This window comes from Drosophila tropicalis, unplaced genomic scaffold (assembly GCF_018151085.1).
Source record: "Drosophila tropicalis isolate 14030-0801.00 unplaced genomic scaffold, ASM1815108v1 contig_859, whole genome shotgun sequence".
Classification (NCBI taxonomy): Eukaryota; Metazoa; Arthropoda; class Insecta; order Diptera; family Drosophilidae; genus Drosophila; species Drosophila tropicalis.
Window position 1 is genome coordinate 12,833,950 of NW_027173353.1, and position 15,152 is coordinate 12,849,101.

At 42.7% G+C, this 15,152-nt stretch overlaps 1 protein-coding gene across 7 annotated transcripts in view; it reads left to right on the forward strand.

Moving 5' to 3' along the window:
* Positions 1-12,215, forward strand: part of zfh2 (Zn finger homeodomain 2) — a 41,670-nt gene extending 29,455 nt beyond the window's left edge. Inside the window, exons 6-12 of one of the 7 annotated variants that reach the window (XR_011033283.1) lie at positions 3,122-4,627; positions 4,749-5,422; positions 5,482-5,625; positions 5,722-8,715; positions 9,329-9,932; positions 11,195-11,265; positions 11,336-12,215. Coding sequence is in view for 4 of the 7 variants with exons in the window: in XM_068296892.1 (XP_068152993.1) it covers positions 3,122-4,627; positions 4,749-5,422; positions 5,482-5,625; positions 5,722-8,715; positions 9,329-10,045 (6,035 nt within the window). In the remaining 3 variants the exon portion in view is untranslated. Of the gene's footprint in view, positions 1-3,121; positions 4,628-4,748; positions 5,423-5,481; positions 5,626-5,721; positions 8,716-8,998; positions 9,178-9,328; positions 10,992-11,085; positions 11,115-11,194; positions 11,266-11,335 lie in introns of those variants that run through there. The other 6 variants (XR_011033282.1, XR_011033284.1, XM_068296894.1 and 3 more) reach the window with 6 other exon arrangements.
* Positions 12,216-15,152: the final 2,937 nt, after the last annotated feature.

Consider the following 15,152-nt stretch of genomic DNA (forward strand, 5'->3'; position numbering starts at 1 on the left):
CCCATTCCAATTCCCATTTCCTCAGACCTCAACCTGTAATCCCCTCTCGGGTACCCCTCTCCTAGGCCGATGAACGTGTCCTATGTGCATTTAATATGTTCTCCTACTCCTACCCACATACCCATAAACATATTGCATTGTATAATACGGTTCGTTCGTTCGTAACTCATCATTAAGCGCTGATTTCAGTTCAATTTCTTTTGCCTCACTCTTCGATTATTATCGTCGTCGCGTCGTCTTGGTCTTCGTCGTCTTCTCATACCAATTCGCAATTCCCAATGCCCAATCCCTGCTCGGCTCTGCCCTGCCCTGCTCTGCCCTGTTCTGGCCTGGCCTTCCCGCTTCTACCGCTTTTCGTGTTGTTCGCTGTTTGCGTTTACGTAAATTCTTCACTGCGTGCCCTCGCGTCGCCCTTCTGCGATTTATATGCACTCTGAGATTTATACGCTGACGCTGACCCTTGAGGAGGAAATTATTACTTACAAATTACTTAAGAATGCAAAAACGATTATGTGTATCCATCGTTCGAATTTGCAATTAGTGACGTGCACACTTTGCTCCGCGCTCCAGCACCAACCTCAGTTTCGGTTTCAGTCTACTCAACGATGGCCACAATCCGAAAGGCAAACATACATATCCACAGTGTGAGATTCCCATATCAGATGCGACGTCGTGCGGGACTGAACCGCAGGCATAGCACCTAAACCACAAGCCATGCAGAGACACAACAACAAACTAGCACCGCTCTGCTCCACACCACGCCACAGCACACGAATTCAAATCTGAATCTGACATTGCATCCTTTACTCACCCACAGCAGGCCGAGGTTGGTCGAGGTTGATAATTGTACATGCCGCTCATATCCATTGTAGGGTGTTCAGGTTTACGAGTGCATATGCAAAATTGAAATGCTTACTGCTAACGTAGACAATGAAGATACCGCCTCCCTGTCCCCTGGCCTGGCTTTAGATGTGGCTCACAGTCTGCTTATGCCTGCGGATTCGAAAAGCAGTTATATCGGATTGCTATAACTATAGCAGACCCCTGCCCCAGCTGCTGCGTCTTCCCCAGTTCTCCCTGGTCTCCCCATTGCGATCGGATGACGAAACCGACGAAGACGACTACGATCACAAAGAGTACGACTTGTTGTGCCATTTAACAAGGGGAGCAACATTAGGGTAGCCTACATAATCAATGGTGGGGGATCAGGTTGCCAATTTTGGCACACGGCCAGGCTTAGATACGACCTCAGAGTATTTCCCTTTCGGTGTGACGAAAGAAATAATATTCCACGGTGCTGGAGCTGGTGCTGGTGCTGTCATCTTCATGCAAGAGTCACACCAAGAACTATGCCTGGAATTATTGTATTCAATAATAAGCTTCGGCGGTTTGCTAAACGCTGCTGCGACTTGCGCATCTGTGCTCTTCATTGGTGGAGATTGGTCTCCCTCTTTCTACTCCACTCCGTCTGTTGCCTTTGACTTTGCCTGTGCCTGTGTTCTGCAACAAAGCGCTACATAATGATACCCATCTTAAGTCATAAGTGAGTCCTACGCTCCTTTTGGGACTTTGTTTCGCATACCCTGGCCATAAATTCATCGTTCCTTTGGGAATGCCAGTTTCGCTGATGAATCTGGACATATTGAAAGTTTGTTATTGAAATGCAAATGGCAAATTAATTGAAATTGTGGTAGTGGTAATGAAAAACTTTTACGGACTTCAGCTCGTGGACCCATTAATTTTAGTTGTAAAATATGCAATCCCTCTGTAATGGGTATTGATATGTCGAGCCTTTAAGTATGTATCGATCTACCTTTCGTGGTAACAGCTGCGCATGATTATTCCTTGGTGCAAATACTTGTGTATGGGTATTGTTTGCCTGTACGTGTAGGTGTATGTGTGTTTGTGAGTGTGTGTGTGTGTATGCAAGTACAACAATAACAACAGCGGCAAGAGAAATACCCGTATGTATGTTCGATTTGTTTAGATTTATTTCACTTCGCTCTTCGCTTCATTTTTATTCCATTCCCCTTACTCCCTTACTGGCGTCTCCGTCACCATCACCGTCACCGTCACCGCCATCGCTTCGTCTTGACTTGATTTTTATTTTTGTATGTCGGCTTTTTAATTCGATGCAATCAGACTGTATGGAAATTACTTTGAAATTGGTAATGGAATTTGAAATACATTCCCTTTTGCCTCTGCTTTTGCTTTTGTTGGATACAAGCAACCCTCCATCTCTCTCATACCCTGTACGCCTGAGTTGAAGGGGTATGCAAGGGTCATGATTGCTAATTCAGTGGGCAGGTGCAGATTTTCTTGACCTTACTGAGAACGATTGAATTCTGAAATGGATTTTGTTGTGAAATTTTGGCAAGTTAATGTGAGTTTAATTTGGCGGTACAGGGTACTTGAAAGTCGTCCCTCCGACTTTGCAACAAAATGTATCCTTGTTGGCAATTAAGTAAAGCAGCTGAGACCATGACCAGTACTTGGGGTCCCGAACCGATGCTGCTGCCTGGTCAAATGGCAAGTCCAGTGCCCTTTCTTAAAGTTGTTTCTATTATCAAACGCCTTGATTAGCCAAAGGGTTCATGCAGGATTGTTGCATCTCTCTGCTGAAGGAGGAGTTGCCAGTTACTCCGGCCAAAGCACTAATCACTTTAGTCAGCCTGTACCACACATATAATGAATAATGAATGTTAATTCAAAACAAGTATGAGGAGAGGTCCGCAAACTTGAGCGCAATCTGTGGGTATTATCTGTCTATAAACTTGATCGGAGCAGAATCTAAATCAAAGTTTTTTCCAACTTGTTACTCATATAGACAATTGTATATCCTACCATCATTGTGTTCGCAAGAGCCATAGCCTTTTTGAATCTATGCAATTTGCAGAAAGACAGAATTAACGAAAGAAATTAAGATTTCCTCCTTCAGTTGATATCGATTTACCCATAAAAGCATGCGGGACGACAGAATGGCATCGCAGATGCTAGACCCAAGCATATCCTGACAGATTTAGGCCCCCGCTAGGTATTCTACTAATCCGGCAACACTACAGCAAAATAACGTATCCCGCTTATTTTCTGATCGTATGAAATTGCTTTTGTTTGCTTCCAGATTGCACCTTAGAGAGTGGCCTGAACTTGGCCACAACAATCGGGAATACCGTGGACAACCCATTCGGAACCGGGGCTGGATCAGTGGCTGGGGCTTCTGCTTCTGAGGTTAATGTGTTCTCACCAACATCTGCTTCAAGCTGCTCAAACTCGTGTGGCAAGAACCAAGGACAACCACGCGATATGTCTCCAGGTGCCGCAGATTTCAGTGTGGCCACCACGGTATTTAAGTGCAATCTCTGCGACTATTTCGTGCAATCCAAAAAGGAGATGGGAGTCCATTTGGAGTCTGTGCATCCGCAAGCCGACGGCGAAGACTTCATCAGCATTCCCACAAACACAGCTGCTCTACAAGCTTTCCAGACAGCCGTCGCAGCCGCCGCCCTAGCAGCCGTACAGCGGTGCGGAGGTGCCATCAGTATTCCTTCCAACGAAGCGGTGAACGAGACGGACACCAACGACAGAGAATGTCCTGTAGATATTAAGCGCGAGCGTTTAGAGGATGAGGATGACCCCATGACCGGCACATCTGGGATTCGGAATAATGTCTCCGATACGAATGAAAACAAGCCAATGGATACATTGGCCCCCAAACCACAGACCCCAGAACCAGATAAGTCAGCATCAACTGAGACTTCTTTGATTCCCCCGATTTCGGGAGTTCAGTGTCCGCTGTGCCTCGAAAGTGGTTTCAGCGAGAAATCAGTCCTGGAGGCCCATTTGATGAACGTGCACAGCGTAACCAGGGACGGCCTCGCCAGACTTCTCCAGCTGGTGGATAGTAAGGCCTTGCGCGAAGAGTCGCACGAGCCTCAATCGGACACAAACAACACTCAATCAGAACCTAAAGCACCGCTAGCTAGCGATGCCAGCAGCTCAGCTGCGGATCTACCAACTACCGACGATCCTGAATCGACGCCCAATTCCGCCATTTCAGCTGCAGTGCCAGTAAGCTCCAGCTCGAGCTCCGTTCCCTCTAGCTCCTCTACCGGCATTCAAGGACTCTCGTGCAAACAGTGCGAGGCCAGCTTTAAGCACGAGGAGCAACTGTTGCAGCACGCCCAGCAAACACATCATTTTCCTCTGCAGAACGGCGAATTTGCGTGCCTAGCCATCAGTCACTCCAGCCGTCCCTGTTACATGAGCTTCTCCGCATTGCCGGCCATGATCACTCACTTCAGGGACGCCCACATGAGCCTAGTTATCTCGGAACGACACGTCTACAAGTACCGGTGCAAGCAGTGCTCGCTGGCATTCAAGACACAGGAGAAGCTAACCACCCACATGATGTACCACAGCATGCGAGATGCCACCAAGTGCTCCCTGTGTCAGCGCAACTTTCGCAGCACGCAGGCTCTACAAAAGCACATGGAGCAGACCCACAACTCAGAGTGTTCCACTGCCACAAGCAACACCAGCCCACGGCCGCCGTCGCCATCGCCTTCTCACGAGATGGACAAAGTGCCAGTTGAATCAAATGTTTTCGAAATACGCGGCAGCGATCCTGGTAAGTTTATTTCGAGGCTAAGATTACCAAATTCAATAATTTTAATAGAGCTATAGAAGCTAATAGGATAAAGGGTAATGGATTTTTAAAACTAATTGTTGCTTGTAATTCTCTATTGCAGTAGCCAAAGCGAATGATATATCCAGGCGATCACCGCTAAAGTTGGAATCGCAGCACCTGAAGGACTCACATCAGATGTCTGCTCCAATGTCGCCAAGCTCCCTCGGCCATGAAGCATCACAAGCACAGCAGCAGCAACATTTTGCTGCCCTAACTGCGGCACTACTAAAGCAGCAGCAGCAGCAACAGTGCCAGCAAGATATTGTTGGATTATCGAACGACGCAATGTCTTTGGATCTGCAGGTCCAGGCGCAATCTCAGTCTCAGCACGGGGCCTTTGGACCCGGAATGGGAACCGCTGGAATTAATCCTCAATCGTTGCAGGGGCTGCAGAATCTACAAAACCTACAGCATATGCAACAGCAGTTGAGCGCTGCCGCGGCTGCCTCGGGAATGCCCATCAATCCCGTGGATATGCTTAATCTTATGCAGTTCCATCACTTGATGTCGCTGAATTTCATGAACTTGGCTCCTCCTCTTATCTTTGGAGGAAATTCAGCTGGCAACACTTCGGCATCCGGGTCTGGAGCTACAGGTCAAAACAATGGCATTCCCTCGTCTTCTGTGGCGGCAGTTTCGGGCTCCGGTGATCTCCCGCAGTCGGGTAATACGGTTGTAGCTGCTGGTGAAGCGGGCCCACCACAGGCCCAGCACAGTGGAAACAGCAATGCTCAGGTAAGTGCAGTAGAGGGAATGAGACGGGAATGCGAATATATTTTTGACTCTTGTAACAGCAGCTCAGTAGCAATCAAAAACGTGCACGTACCCGGATCACAGATGATCAATTGAAAATCCTTCGGGCCCATTTCGACATAAACAATTCACCCAGCGAGGAAAGCATTATGGAGATGTCCCAAAAGGCGAATCTGCCGATGAAGGTACAGCTTAATTCGGTTAAAAAATTTATTCTCGTTTACTTTTAAACTCGATACTGACCAATTGGCATTGCACTGTGTATTAATGTCTCTCTGTAGGTGGTGAAGCATTGGTTCCGTAACACATTGTTTAAGGAGAGACAACGAAACAAGGATTCACCCTACAACTTTAATAATCCTCCCTCGACTACTCTGAATTTGGAGGAGTATGAGCGTACTGGTCAGGCCAAAGTAACGCCGTTAAACGACGTTGGAAGTGCGACAAGCGGTGTTGCCGCTATTTCCACTGGCACACCATCCCTGCCAGCATCCACATCGACGACGACTGCCACTGCTCCCAAGAGCAATCCGGCTCCAGGCCCATCCGCGTCACGTCCGGGCTCAACTAACTCCAGTGGCAACATCTCCGACTACTTGGCTAACAATTTATGTTTTGGACAATCCGGCGACAAGCAGGATCCCGGTCTAGGCGGTTTGCCATTTCCGTTGGAAGTACAAATAAAAGCGGAGCCGCAAGACGAAATAATTGGAGCCACCGATTTCACATTCCAAAAGAAGCAACAACAGCAATCGCAGCAACTACAACAACAACAGCAGCAGAGTCAGCAGCAAGCGTTTAATTTTCTAAAGCAGCAGCAACAGGGTGACTCATCAGAGCATGCAACAATGCTCCACGATGCGGATGTGTTCCATGAACAGCCGCTGTCAACATCAGCCGCCGCATCAGTGTCCTCTATGTCGGGTATCCAACACTTTCAGTGCCAACAGCCAATCCAGTCGAACAACTTTGAAACGAAATCGGAAAGTGGCAGCTCCGACGTAATGTCACGACCGCCAACTCCCAATAGCGTTGTGGCGGGTAATCTGTATGGCAGTATGAACGATTTGCTAAGCCAACAGCTGGACAGCATGGGCAGCAATATGGGACCACCCAAGAAACTACAGATATCGAGCAAGGTTTCATCCGGTGGCTCTGTTTCGGTGGCAATTGCAGGATCGGCGTGCGCACAATTTGAGAATAACTCATCGAACTCATCCAACTCTTCGTCCTCGACATCAGGGGGCAAGCGTGCGAACCGTACCCGTTTCACTGATTACCAAATCAAGGTGTTGCAGGAATTCTTTGAGAACAACTCGTATCCCAAGGACAGCGACCTGGAGTACTTGAGCAAACTGCTGCTTCTGTCGCCCCGTGTGATTGTCGTGTGGTTCCAGAATGCCCGACAGAAACAGCGCAAAATTTACGAAAACCAACCGAATAACTCTCTGTACGAGAGCGAAGAAACAAAGAAACAGAACATTAACTATGCGTGCAAGAAGTGCAACCTGGTGTTCCAACGATACTACGAGTTGATCCGTCACCAGAAGAACCATTGCTTCAAAGAGGAGAACAACAAGAAATCAGCCAAGGCCCAAATCGCGGCCGCTCAAATTGCCCAGAACCTCAGTTCCGAGGACTCAAACTCGTCCATGGATATACATCACGCTGCTGCAGCTGCCGCTGCCGTCAGCTTGGGTACTGGTTCCTCGGTGATCTCTGCAGTCTCCCAACAAACGCCACATGGCTCTCAAACGTTTGGGGCATCGCCGTCGCCGCAGCATTTATTTAGCAAGTCGTCGTCTCTCACCGATTTTAGCCCATCGACAACTCCCACACCGCCGCATCGGGAGCGTAGCAACAGCTTGGACCATCAGCAACAACAGCAGCAGCGTCTCAGCAAGTTTGAATGTGATAAGTGCGACTTGCAATTCAACCACTTGGAACCACTACGCGAACATCAATTGATGCACCTAATGAATCCTGGACTATTTGGTTCGGGTGGTGGTGCTGCTAATCAGGATGCTTCTTATGGCCCCTTTGGCAGCATTTTGCAAAGCCTACAGCAGGCAGCACAGCAACAACAGCAACAACAACAACAACAGCAACAGCAACAACAACAACAGCCCCCGCCGGCAAAGAAGCGAAAATATTCGGACAACTCCTCCAATCCGGATGATGCGACTTCCGTGGGTGAGCTCGAGACAGCCCAAAAAAAGTACGACTTTCTATATCAATATTTCATGCAACACGAATCGAATGCTGAGTTGAAGCAACAGTTCCTTATGCAACAAAATCCTCAGGGAGCCGAGTCGGACTTCGAACTGGAGTTCCTGAGCAATTTCTATCAACAGAGTGAACTGAAAAAGGTCAGCAACTATGATTTTTTATTCCAATATTATCGCAAGAATGAGGAAACTGTTAATGCGAAGCAGCCACAGCAATTGTTCAGCTCCAGCAAGAAGCCAACGATCGAGTTTCTCCTCCAGTACTATCAACTCAACGAGTCGAAAAAGTTTTTTCAGTTAGTTGCCTCGCCCCCAGCAATACCTGATGGCTCAGGCTTTCAACCGTCGCCGCAGCTGCCGAACGCGACGGCGGATGAAGCCATGAATGTGGTCGGCGACCAGGAGCTGGAAACGGAACAGGATGAGGACGGGGAGCAGATGCTGCAAAATCATACGGAACAGGAGCGGGAGCCAAGCTGCGATGGAAACAGCAAAGACAACTTGGACAAAAACAGCCAAGAACGGCTTAACAATAACAACATTAGCCTGAGCTTAAGCGAAAAGCATCATTTTGACGGATTCCGATGTGACTCGGGACAGTCGGTGGAAAAGCCCGTGACACCAATATCGATGTCGGCTAGCGAAGACGAAAAGGACCGACAGAGAGTCCAAAAGGCGGATGATAAGTCGCAATACTTGCAGAATCTCGAGGACTTTCTCGACGCCAGCATGATCGAGAATAACTCACAAACGCTTACATTCAACGACGACGACAATGCCAGCCAAAGAGGAGAGATGATCCCTGCCCCTGCCGTGGCGGCAGCTGCTGCTAAGAGCAATACCAACGAGGTGGAAAAGTCCTCCCTGGACTCCTCGGGTGCCCAGCAACTGAATGCTCCATCGAAACAGAACAAACGCTTGCGCACAACCATTCTGCCAGAGCAATTGAACTTCTTGTACGAATGCTATCAAACGGAGTCGAATCCTAGTCGCAAAATGCTTGAGGAAATTTCAAAGAAGGTGAACCTCAAGAAACGAGTTGTCCAGGTAAGCCCTACTTTTACTTACTTACAAAAGAGAGAAATGCTTTGTCGATTCCATCGAGTCGTAACTGCCGAAAGCCTCCCAGTATAGGAGGTTGAGTTCCTAAGGGTGAAAATCTCACTCGACAAATATAATTTCCGAAAAAAGTTTGGGCTTAGCATTGGCATAACAAACCCTGGCCTCCCGTTCGTTTTTGTTTCTTCTTTTGTTTTGTAATGGATTTTCATTTTATTTTATTTTATTTGTATTTTTTTTCTTTTGTATCTTTTACTTTTATTTTGTTTAGTGAATTGTTGCCAACAACGCGGGAATCTGTTAAGTCGGAAATTTGATTTAAACAAAAAACACTACGATGATCGATAAAGTGCAACAGCGTCACGGAAAGGTGGCAATCACTCTATGACCAACCCTTTCTCCTCCTTGCTATCCTGTAAATAAACAGAGTAACTTGGCCGATTTACTGAGGTAATTGAACGGGGTGACAGTTCTAAGCAAAAGTTGAAGTGGAAGGGTTTCGGGGCGGAACCAAATTCCTTTCTCTTACCCTTTTCTGTGAATTAATTGTTCCTTGGGTCTTTGAAGCGATTAGCTGACGAACTCCTTGCTTACATTACAGGTCTGGTTCCAGAACTCACGTGCCAAAGACAAAAAATCGCGCAATCAACGCCAATACGCGCATATTTCAGATGAGAACAGCTTTGACGGTTCCGCCGGCAGCAAGGAGCCAAGCCTCAAGGGCAAGTCCCTGTCATTCGTGCAGGACCACGACGCCTCCGATCTGCAGGACTGCCAGCTGTGCCACGTGTCGCAGGTCAACATGCAGAAGCATGCCTTCAGTGTGGAGCACATATGTAAGATGAAGGAGCTGCTCGAACAGACCAGCGAGCTGTACGCCAACAGTGGCAGTGGCAGTGGCAGCGACGATAATGATTCTGACCGGGAGAAGCGCTTTTACAGCCTGTCCAAGGCCCTTCTGCTCCAACACGTTGTCTCGAATGCGGCTAATGCGGCTGCCGCCGGAAATGGCCTTGCCAACAATGCGGATGGTATGCCCGATGCCAATTGCCTGCTGTCTTTCGACCCGGCTGCTGGTGATAGAAAGGGCCAAGTTCAGCGAGGCAACAAAGATGAGGACGACGAAGAGGTTGCGGAGGCAGTTCAGAATGCCGCAGGCAATCGCGAACTTATGCAACAGTTATTTAACCGTAATCATATCACCGGTAAGAGTAACGGCCACTTCCCTCAATGTAATTGTAGTCTTGCTGACTTAGCTCGTAGCTCGACTGTGTCCTTTGGTGCATTATCGAATCATTATTTTGTGCGTGTGTTATAGTTTTATGAAAATTACGTTTTGTCAATGTGTTGTTTACTTTTAATTTCAGTTTTGATTTAGTACACCGCTTTAAACACCGATTACAAATACGAATACATGCTCTGAAAGACGATTAAGAAAACCCCCATTAGGGGCAGAATTAGTAGTTATCATTACAATTAGACCTACATACAAGCATACATTCATATATATAAATATATACATATATATATAAAACATTGGCATTGTCAAAGACTAAACACTATGTTGTTTTAAACAAAATCTCACTATATATGCCACTTGCATATACATACATACCTACTACATACATACATACATAATTATATATACATACATACTTACATTTGTAGACTAGAAGTTTTTTACGCCTCGCAATTTATAATTTATGATAGATACGATAGATACATTATACATACACACTCTAAACAACCTATTCTTAGACACTTTCAAGTCAGGGGTTTCCAAGTGGTAATGGCGACACCAACGAAAAAGAAATAATACTACAAATAATAATAATTACATATGTATATGTATAAACTGATCAATCACATGGTGACTTCCAAAACTACACTAAAACACTACAAGTGTATAATTTAACGATCAAAGGTGGTCAGGTTTCGTTTCCGCCGACAACGGGGAAACTTTAAGGAACATTTGAGTTTTGTAGGGTCTGATCATGTAGCTCTAAAGCACCACCTTCCGACTGGATCCGATACTGGTGGGGAAGGTCCTGCTCCTGCATCCAGTACATAGTACTCACTGCAATGGAGCTTGACAATCGGTAGCATAAGTAGTTTATAAATCGCTCAGACCGGACATTCTGCTCCCACTATGTGTATGTGGATGTTAAATGATAAATGTTAGCTTAATTTAAATTCGAATTACGTTAATCACTACTACGAGACAAGATGTACAGAAATAAACCAATTATTTTATTCAAATGTGATTTGTTGCTTTTGTTTTTATTCGATTTTGTGTTGTATTCCTATTGTTTATTGTGTTCGTTTCGTTATTTTGTTTATTTGTTATTATTTGTTTAGCATTTTTCAGTTGGATCCACTAACAGGAGCTAAATATGTACTGTAAATTGTTTGATTGCTTATATCCATTCGAGTGTCACGTAATAATAGTTACATTATTATTTAATAGTTATAGGTGGCAAATAATTCTGTCGCGTCCCAATACCTGGAAACAGTCAACATTCATTGGATTCGACGTAAGTACGTCTTACAGATAATAGATCTCGCCTTCGTGTATTAATGTCCCATATGCCATATTCTATTTTTTCAGGTTTCAATCCACATATAAAAAACTAACTATAAAATGCATCGACCGAATCGATATTGATAAGACAAACCTGACGAGAAACTTAAGGCGGATGAGAAGGAGGATAGTTTTGGCACAGGCAAATGATTCGTCATCAGCTGCGCTCGAAAATGTATAATCATACTAAGAAAACATAAAAGTTCCTATTTTACAAAATCAGAATTGATCAAATTGATAAAATTTGCGTACACGCACACATACTATAGTGCGTCTAAGAGATCTGATAAAAACTAAAAAAAAAAAAAAAAAAAAAAAAAAAAAAAAAAAGCAAATTGCAAATGATACGGAAGTGTTCCTAACTATTCAAAATATATGTAGCAATAATCGAACGGTATATAAAGCATATGAATCCTTCGGACCAGGGGATTCACAACTAGATGTAAGATTGTAAGGAGAATGGCAGCTACCATAATATAAATATCTATATACATATACTAACGCATTAGATTTAGAGAGAAGCAAACTGAGTTCCTAGCATTTGATTGCTTTATGCCTTTGTTTTCTATTTAAGAATGTAATTAAAAAACGAAAAACGTAACCACACCCAAACCGAAAATCTAAGATCCGAGTACAGAGTCCAATTGTAAGCAAAATGAAATCTGCTCGGCATGCCGATGTCTGAACAACGGCATTCAAAAATTAATACAAAAATTTCCATTCTGACATATATACACCCACACCACACACCCACACACACACATCACAACTCATTTGTCGGTTACTTCCAATAATCAAACTATAAACTCATTTAATGTTCGTTTGCCGAGACCTAAAGGTGCACTTTTTAAGGACTATGTGCCCGATGAACAGGATCGAAAGAAAACAAAAAGAATACAAAACAAAAAGAAAGATATATACATAAATATATATATATATATATATATATATATTGATATATATATATGATATATATATATATCAAAAAATGTGCCAATGGTTTACTTTGCGATGCATACATCCTATATCCGATAATTACATTACATTGCATTTGCATTTGCATTCACCCTAGTTTCATTAGAATACTTTTTCTTCAGATCAGACGAATTCCAAGTTCCTAACTAAAGACATTGCATATTAATTTACCCTCGTGCTCATTCTGACAAAATGATTATACATATAGATATAGATGCATACATACATACATATATACATACATACATAACTAAACCATATTATCACATTCGGTTCGACTGACTCCAAGATACACATTTCGTTGAATATTTGATGTAGATTCAGATTCTTTGTTGATCATTTGTTATTTTGTGTACCTACCACTCCATTATTATATTTCGTACTCGACTTTGTTGTAGTATTTCACTATTACATCTTCAGTTCCATGAGGCTTCCAATGCAGAACTGAGCCTTCTAGGGCAGTGGCTCAAAACGATTATCATACCGTTATATTTACATACATACATACATATATAATTAAGTACCTTCAAGTGTGCGATATTTTCGATGGAAGACGATTGATTATTATTAGTTTTATTTACATAGCTTCAATTTTTTTGATTACTTGTTTTGCAATGGACTGGGATTCTATTTCAATATTTTTTGGTGTTGACGGAAAATTTTATTTAGTTATGCAAATAAAACCGGTATAAATAGAGCTAGGAGATACAGATTCAGATACAGCGACAGCTGATTTGGATTATCAGAGAACGCAGATATAATTATGCATACGTACATACATTCCTACACATAGAAGTAAGAAGTAAAAAACAACAACAACTTTACTATGAAGTTCCTATAGTATTAAATTAAATTTAAATTTTAAGATTAAGGAAGCGCAGATACAGATACACACGCCTAATAATCGATATACAAACAATAATTAAAAAGACAAGACAAGATCGAGACGAACCATAAATCATTATTAACTAATTTGATATATTTTAGTATTTGGGCAAGCTCGAAATACACACACATACTTACTCAAGCATATATGAAGATCCATATATGTATGAACATATATATATATATATATATATTTCAACGTATATATACATATATAACTGAATCCTCGCAGCAAAGTGAATAGTTTTAAACACATATATACATGTATCCTGTATGAATATGTACGAACACGATCACGTGTACGAATCATTAAAGCATACCTAAAATTATAATTAACGAATAAGTCAAATGATGATGTACTTCTACATAAACGCGCTCGAACACCCATGCACATACACATACACACACACACACACACACCCATACTGATTATAAACTCACATTCAGAGATAGAGAGAAAACTACACAGATCCAGCAAATAGACCCAGATCGGAAAACTTCCCAAACCTGAGCTAGCTAGCATTTGACATATCAACAAGTATATACCAACATACCCAAAGATCTCGAGATTATTGGGCATTGTGAATAAAGCGGCTCAGGCAGAATTCACACTGAAAGAAATATCAATTCAGTCCGATTTTGGACTGTCAGAGAAAATTTCTATAGACAGTCGATTTAACGATCCCAAACATTTAAAATCATTCATTCTGATGCCTGATTCCATATTTCCGATTCTACATACAAGCATACACATTTCTCCATATCTATACAATTCTCACACACACACCCGATCCGAAAGTGGAGAATTAAGTAAGTAGTAACCTTAACAACTACAACCTATGTATGAATTAATCAGAGTTGCTGCAAGAATTGCGTAGAATTTACAGAAACAAATATGAAACAAAAGATTAAAATACATATTTATAAAGTTCCTATATATATTTAATGAATGGCAAAGATGTGCATATATTATAAAATTATAACTAAATAAAGATATGAACAATACCAAAAACCAAAACCTATTTATTCAAGATAAATATTCTGCTCTAGGAAACAAAAATTGAAAAATAGGAAAATACAAGATTTCAGCGCTGTATTGAAAGCGGCCTACGAATAGTTTGAGTTGATCTAGACGGACATGGCTAAATGAACTCGTCTGGCGGCACTGTTCACATATCCTTTATATGGTCGAGGATACTTCATTCTATGGGTTGGGGACTTCTAATCAAAAATAATAATCCCGGTATACTTGGACTGTATTGGACTTTAAGACGTATGGATCTGACCTAACACCTAGCATTTCATTTTAGTCCGTTTTTTGAGTGCCAAACTAAGACGTCTTTGAAGATTTGTAAAAGAACTTACCTTAATTGTATACATTATAACTTAAAGGCTGATGTAGATGGTCGTTGTAACGACCCAATAGAAAGATTCTTTATATGCACCTCAAAATGTTGGAAAAGTGCAAGTAATACTTAGACCATTTGTGATAAGAGTAACCATTATGTGGATTTATTACAGATAAGAACATTGTATTTTCTACAATTGTCTTTAAGATACACATACGCGAAGCAACTAATGCCGAAAATATACATTTATCTTAGTAGAACAAAATAAAACATATGTATGTATGTACTTACGTAAGTATAGTATTAGTTAATAGATAAAGATAAATATACACAATTCGTCATAGTCACAGTCTTCAGTGTTACTTATGTATGTATGTCACAATATTATAAGTATGTATGTGTAGAAATGTGTTCCACCTAAATAGATTGGACTTGGGTTTTCGTTATCTGATGGCAAATTTTACAACCAGGATCATATGATGGGAATTGGATTGGGAAATTAGCACAAGACAGGAGACTCTTGGAGCCCTGTTCTGCATAAATTGATTGATGGCTGTTGTAGCACAAAATTTAAATTGTACTACGTTTCTAATATTCAGTGTCATCGAATAGTGCTAGTGCTAGTCAATCTGAGC